General features: G+C 45.1%; 1 protein-coding gene and 1 long non-coding RNA gene across 2 annotated transcripts; both read left to right on the plus strand.

Annotated features, from left to right (window-relative positions):
- The first annotated feature begins 2,040 nt into the window (after nucleotides 1-2,040).
- LOC120654089 lies at nucleotides 2,041-2,803 on the plus strand. Its single transcript, XR_005666981.1, has 3 exons — nucleotides 2,041-2,152; nucleotides 2,245-2,375; nucleotides 2,467-2,803. It is a non-coding gene; the product is annotated as an uncharacterized LOC120654089 (long non-coding RNA).
- A 1,990-nt stretch (nucleotides 2,804-4,793) lies between these two features.
- Nucleotides 4,794-5,816, plus strand: LOC120655849 (glutaredoxin-C3). Its single transcript, XM_039933822.1, has one exon. The coding sequence runs from the start codon at nucleotides 4,961-4,963 to the stop codon at nucleotides 5,354-5,356; it is 396 nt and encodes a 131-aa protein (XP_039789756.1). The 5' UTR covers nucleotides 4,794-4,960; the 3' UTR covers nucleotides 5,357-5,816.
- Nucleotides 5,817-6,499: the final 683 nt, after the last annotated feature.

Here is a 6,499-nt window from a genome sequence, read left to right on the forward strand (position 1 = left end):
GCAGGCAGACCCTTTTGAAGGCCTTACTGAGCGTGCCATATTGTGGCTTCAAGCCAGGAAGCCGAAGATAGTGGAAGGCAAGCCACATTTTGACAAACCCGAGACTGAAGCCGTCACACAAAAAATGTACGAACTTACCGAGCTTCAAAAATAAGGAAAGTTCAGCGTCCAGAGGGACAAGGATGTGCTTAGTACGGCCATTGGGTCCAAAGAGCACGGAGGCCACATCAGAGGCGTGTCCTCAAAGTTGACCTTTAGGGATGGATTCGAGGAGGACCGCTCTACCTACAAGAGGCATGACCGCTACAAGGAAGAGATGATACAAGCGGCCGAGAAAGCAGCAGAATCAAAGTTTAAGGAAATGTTTGCACAATTAGCAGAGCAGCAATCAGGGCAAATATGGATGAATCTGTTGCAATTGGGGCAGCAGCAATCTCTCCAGATGGTGACGATGCCCCCTCCGGTATTAACCCCAGCGAATACGGCCTGTGCTCAGAGCAGTATTGCCTCAACCACAGCATAACCATATCCGGTGGATTGCATCACAAATACTACTCCATGCATGCTGCTATATCCAATAGGCAGAGCTGGAAAGACGAGGGAAGTTACCAAGGCACACGTGGATCCTGTGGCGGGTTTATTTGATGGAAAACCAATCCTGCCCCTATATTCAAGCGTGCGAGTGTAGGAGCTACTGAAAACAAGCTACGAGGACAACGAGATAGACATCCCTACTTCGGATGGGAGGACCACGCTTGGAGAGTGCATTGGCATCACCATTCTGTGGCACAAACGAGATATCGTACTGCTTGTTTCACTAGAAGGGCCGGCACATCAGACTCGACCGGTTCCAGATGATGTACCAGCAGCCCTGTCACCACGAGCTCCAGCATCGCCACCACCAGCTCCAGCATCGCCGCCACCGGCTCCAGCTTCACCGCCCCCAGTAGCTCAAGCTTCACCGCCACCAACAGCTCCACCTACACCGGCCCCAGTAGCTCAAGCATCACCACCACGAGCGCACACGGCACCGGCTCACCAACCACAACAACAACAACAACAACAACAACAACAACAACAACAACAACAATAACAACAAATACTTGGGTTCCCTGTCCATTGAGTTATACGGTCATACCAGAAGGAGGACTTAGATATTGTAAATAAATGGCACGCCGCAAACACCAAGCAGAGGTTAAAGGAAAAGTCAACGGATAAGGCACGGGAAAAGTCAAAAAATATTTCAGATTCTAGTGCCACCAGACGACCGGGCGTTTCCGAGCCCCGCACTTACCATGGCTTCATTAGGAAAATTGGGGTCGATGACATAGCAGATTTACCGGATTTCCCGAAAAAATTCGAGTATGGTAAAGATTTGTCTACCCCACTCTTTGTTGCAAGACTATCCAGGTTTTATGAAAAGGATGCACACTTGGTACATAAGGCATGTGGACTTCACCTCACAAGCATTTGGGCTAGGTACCCTCTAGAAATTTTCGGATTACGAACTGTGGGTATCACTGATATCATGTTCGATTTTCAAGCATCCAAGAAATGTTCTGCCTCAAAGAAATTAACATAGAAATGATCAGACTCTGGTGCATGTAAGTGTCGCATCCAAATTCATATCTTATATGCAATGGTCTATACTTATATATGCATACATATCTAATTAGTTGTGATATTTCGTTCTACAGGATGATGCAACGACAAGCGGATAAGGCAGGTAGGAAGGTCGCGTTCCTTGACCCGTTAGCTATTGCTGAGAAGCGCCATAAAGGGCCAAAGTTTTGGGACGATGACCACGATGAATTCAAAAAACTATAAATCGCGCAAGGAAATTAATGAAGTGCTGAAGCAGGAACATAGAAAAATCATTTCGATAGTTGTTATGTACATATCGCATCAGTTTCAAGAGTGGCAAGACAGGGATGTCATATGGGCACCATATAACTTTCGGTAAGTGTAGTCTCAATGATTTGGTATAACATGCACTTCCTTCGAATATCTGACTAAGAAATCATATATGATATTTTTGTAGAAATCATTGAATTGTATTTATGATCAAGCCAAAGCGTGGACGTATGCTAGTATTTGACTCCGCTGATTTCGATCCGAAGACTTATCAGGAATTCGAGGGCATCCTCAACATGTTAGCAAAATCGTTATCCAATATTTCGACTTCATGCTGAATCTTGCATACATAAATAACTACTTATTTCTTTTCTTTTTCTTAAAAAACAGGTTTTAGAACACCCCGAAAAAAATATGGTGATGCGCACACACTATCCATGCCACAAGCAACCTACAGGTTCTGTGTACTGTGGATACTACGTGTGCGAGCACGCGGGAGGTACACAAAAGATCCCGAACTGGTAAGCATCTACTCTTTCCTAGGATAGATGCATAACTGCATATTGTAAGTGTTTGCATATTGTAATTTTGGAATGGATTTCTTATTTTCAGGATCAACGGCCACTCCACAATGGTCCACTCCATGAGCAACAACTTCTTTTTATAGTCGACGATTTATGTCACTTCATTTTGCATGAAGTGGTCCATATAGGTGGAGAATTTGTTCACCCTGAGCATGAATTATCACTCGACCCAAAATATGCAAGCCTCCGTCAGTGGGAAAATCAAGAACTTCGGGCCGGCTCTACTAGCGTTTCTCAATGTAAATGATGTCTGTACTCTATGCACTTTTATGATGGATGTAATCTAATTATGCATGTAATGATACTTTTATATGATTTTATGTTGAATTTTTAATTAGTGATGTTTACGAAATATATTCATCATCGATCAAAAAATCCGGAATCGAAATAGAATTGGCAGGAAACACAAATTTAAATAAAACGAAAATAGAATTTTGAAAACCTAAATCGAATGGTGCAATTGCTTTACAGGTGCAAATGGGCGGGAAATAAAAAAAATAGAATAATTAAATAAAGAGGAAAACGTATTATAATAAATTGGCGGGAAACAGAAATTTGAATGGAATTTCAAATTTTGGCTTGGCAAGAAATAAATTTCAGGGGCGGCTCATGCTTTGAGCCGCCCCTTAAAAAGGTTTTCCAGGGGTGGGTGATGGCGTCAGCCGCCTCTGGAAAAAATAATTTCAGAGGCGGCTCACGGGGTGGGCCGCCCCTGAAAAATGGTTTCCAGGGGCGGTTGGTGCCATGGCCCGCCCCTGGAAATTGATTTTCAGGGGCGGGCCCGGTACCTATCCCTGTAAAACTTGATTTCTAGCTGCGTCAGATAGAGACGGGTCGCGCGCCTGCCCCTGAAGATGCCAATCTACCCGCCCCTATAAACGTTTTCTGCAGTAGTGATACTCAAACGCAATTAACCTTAGTAGTGCACTTGGCACCATTGTTGGGATATCATTTTTTTTGTCATCTATATTTGTTGACTATGGCAGACATGCATCACTCGTCAAAAACATAGGCTCAAGACTCGCAGCAGTGGAAGCAAAAGCCGGTCTTTGGATGGCTTTCCTCTCCCTCTCGCCATCAAATCTTCCAACAATTTTTCAGGAACGCCTTCACTTTGCAGTGATAAAGACAGGCTGTGCCACTGAAAAGTGGTGTGCACAAAGGCAAGGGGGACAAAGAGACACCTTGGTGATGTAATACACTTGCGGTGTTCCGGCAGTGGCATGAAAAGCCTAGCGTTCGATTCATCCAGTGAATTGCTTGTCTCCATGCAGCACGACAAGCATGTGAGATCGGTGAAACAGTACCGTTACGTCAATCTTATTCGCAGACCAGATACTATACAGTACGTTTTCTACAGATTACTAGTAATTATTAGCTCAACGAAGAAGCTAATAGGCCACAAAGCTAAGCTACCACAACAATGGACGGATTTTTTTCATTTACTGGATGGATAAACTCAGAACTTGTAGAGCCTATTACAAATATTATTGCTGTACATGAGACGTGCGTGGAGTATATCTAGACCATCCTCAACATAGTGTCTATAGATGGTGTCTAAAAAAAAAGTAAAACACTACCAATAGACATTACTTCCTCCCCGCGGCATAGTTTCTATGATAAGTAAAAAAATAAATCTCATGCAATCCTCTATCTTCTCCTTTCTTGTTCATCCTATCACTCTTCTCCATTTCTTGGTTATTGTGTAGATATGGTGATTTGCATGAGAAACGACCATGTCTATCTTTTCCTTCATTAACTTTCTTGACATGTAACCAAATTGCTTACATGTTATCCTTATTAATCATATGGACACCATCGTCAAACTAGGAGGGTTGGGATTGGCCTTATGCATTTTTCAAAATGTCCATAATGTTTTCATTGGAGTAATTTATTTATCAAACAATGAGTGCTCACGACTCACGAGCACAAAGTGCACAGGGCTTAACAAATAAAAATATGTGTATATGTTAAAAAAGTTCCAGCTAATTATGACACACTTGTCTCTGGAGGAGCTAAGCCTCGCACGTTTTAACTCAAGCTAGAGATATTTAACATCTTTCTTACTCTCTACTAGCATGTTCGCTAGTGCAAGTCCAACCTTGGACCAAGCTAAAAGAATTAGGAAACCAAATGTGAGTATGCTCCTGCTAGTGAGAATTCCTCTCCATCGGCACACCAGACATTGGACAATAAAATAGTGCTAGTGGCAAACAAGAAAGAGAGGAAAAATTTGCATTGGCTTAGAACCCCAAAAAGACCTAATTGTCTTGGAAGTGCCTATCCTTCTTTCCCTGCCTCCCTCGAATTACCAAACCACCCCTGCCTCCTCTATATATACACCTTTTCCTTCCTGATGCTCATCGCTCGTCAGGACTCAAGCGTTCTCAAGTCTCAACTCACCTCACCTCATTGCCAGCCTTTGCTTACAGCTAGCAGCCGGCCAGCCAGCAGCAACAAACAAACAATCCCCTTTCCCTAGCCAGCGGCCTCCTCGGTACCACCAGCGAAGCGAAGCGACAATGCAGTACGCGGCGGCGGAGCAGGCGTGGTACATGCCGGCGGCGGCGGCGGCGCCGATGGCGGAGAGAGCCGTGGCCCGCGTGGAGCGGCTGGCGTCGGAGAGCGCGGTGGTGGTGTTCAGCGTGAGCAGCTGCTGCATGTGCCACGCCGTGAAGCGGCTCTTCTGCGGCATGGGCGTGCACCCGACGGTGCACGAGCTGGACCTCGACCCGCGCGGCCGGGAGCTGGAGCGCGCCCTCGCCCGCCTCCTCGGCTACGGCCCCGGCGGCGCGCCCGTCGTCCCCGTCGTCTTCATCGGCGGCAAGCTCGTCGGCGCCATGGACCGCGTCATGGCCGCGCACATCAACGGCTCCCTCGTCCCGCTCCTCAAGGAGGCCGGCGCGCTCTGGCTCTGAGCTGCAGGCCGGCCGCGCGCCATCGCCCTTGCTGCTGCTGAGCTGGCTCGTGGCAACAAGCTACGCAGCTTCGTTCTCCGTTGTTCTTACCTGTTGTTGTTGTTGTTGCTGCACAACTTGATGTCACTTGCCACAAGCAAGCTAATCAAACTAAGGTGATAGGAGGATATAATATTATCCATCGACAGGGTGATGGTAGGTCACTGAGCTGATGAGTTGCTGTGTGTGTGACAGTGTGTGTGTGCGCGCGCGCGCGCAAGAGAGAGAGGCTGGTACCGTATGTGCTTTTTTCTCACTACCTACTGCCTCCGTCCGTCGTGTCTGTGTGGAGTACCAGCGCGTGCATGTGGGTTTGACGCATGCGCTGGATTTGCTTGCTTGGTGCTACTACACTGCTACCATTGCTGTTCAATTTGATATCCTTTCGTTTCAATATATAGCTTGGCTGCTCTCACTTTTATGTTTGCCTTGCCAACATTTTTGTTTGTGTTCTTGGTTCTGGAGATTGGATGACATATCTATACCTATTTCTAATGCAAGTACACAACAAATTAACGTACGGGTACTAATACATATTCAATACTTATATATATTCGATACTTATATCAACTTTATCTGTAGGAACGCAGGAGCATAATTACCTAGTATATAAATGATGCATGTGACGGTTAGATGCATGGCTGAAACCTTTGTAATTTGTGTTCTAATCATCTCTTAACTTGTTGTGTTTGGCGCATAATCAATTGTTTGCATTCGTTCTATTTGTGGGCAACTCCTTTCTCGATACCACCTGGGACTCAGATCGAGTCAAATGACGTGACACAGTGTTTGTCAGGCATATTTTCCTAATATACAGACTAGATCATCTCTAAAGCTAATGGTGTGTACAAAACACTTCTAAAATGACTAGTAATGTGTATTCTCCTATGCTTAGTACTATCTACTAAAACACCTAATGATGATATCGCCTCAAGTGAGACTATTTAATCCCACATGCATGACCCTAAAGTTGAAAGTTGGTAGGGGCGCTCATGCAAGGGCAGAACTTAACTACTATATAAACCATAATTCTCCCTTTGATTGCAAATGCATGTCGTTGCAAATATAGATACTTTAGTAATCTCAACTATATATTCTCTCAAT

Source organism: Panicum virgatum, chromosome 1N (assembly GCF_016808335.1).
Source record: "Panicum virgatum strain AP13 chromosome 1N, P.virgatum_v5, whole genome shotgun sequence".
In the NCBI taxonomy this organism is placed as follows: Eukaryota; Viridiplantae; Streptophyta; class Magnoliopsida; order Poales; family Poaceae; genus Panicum; species Panicum virgatum.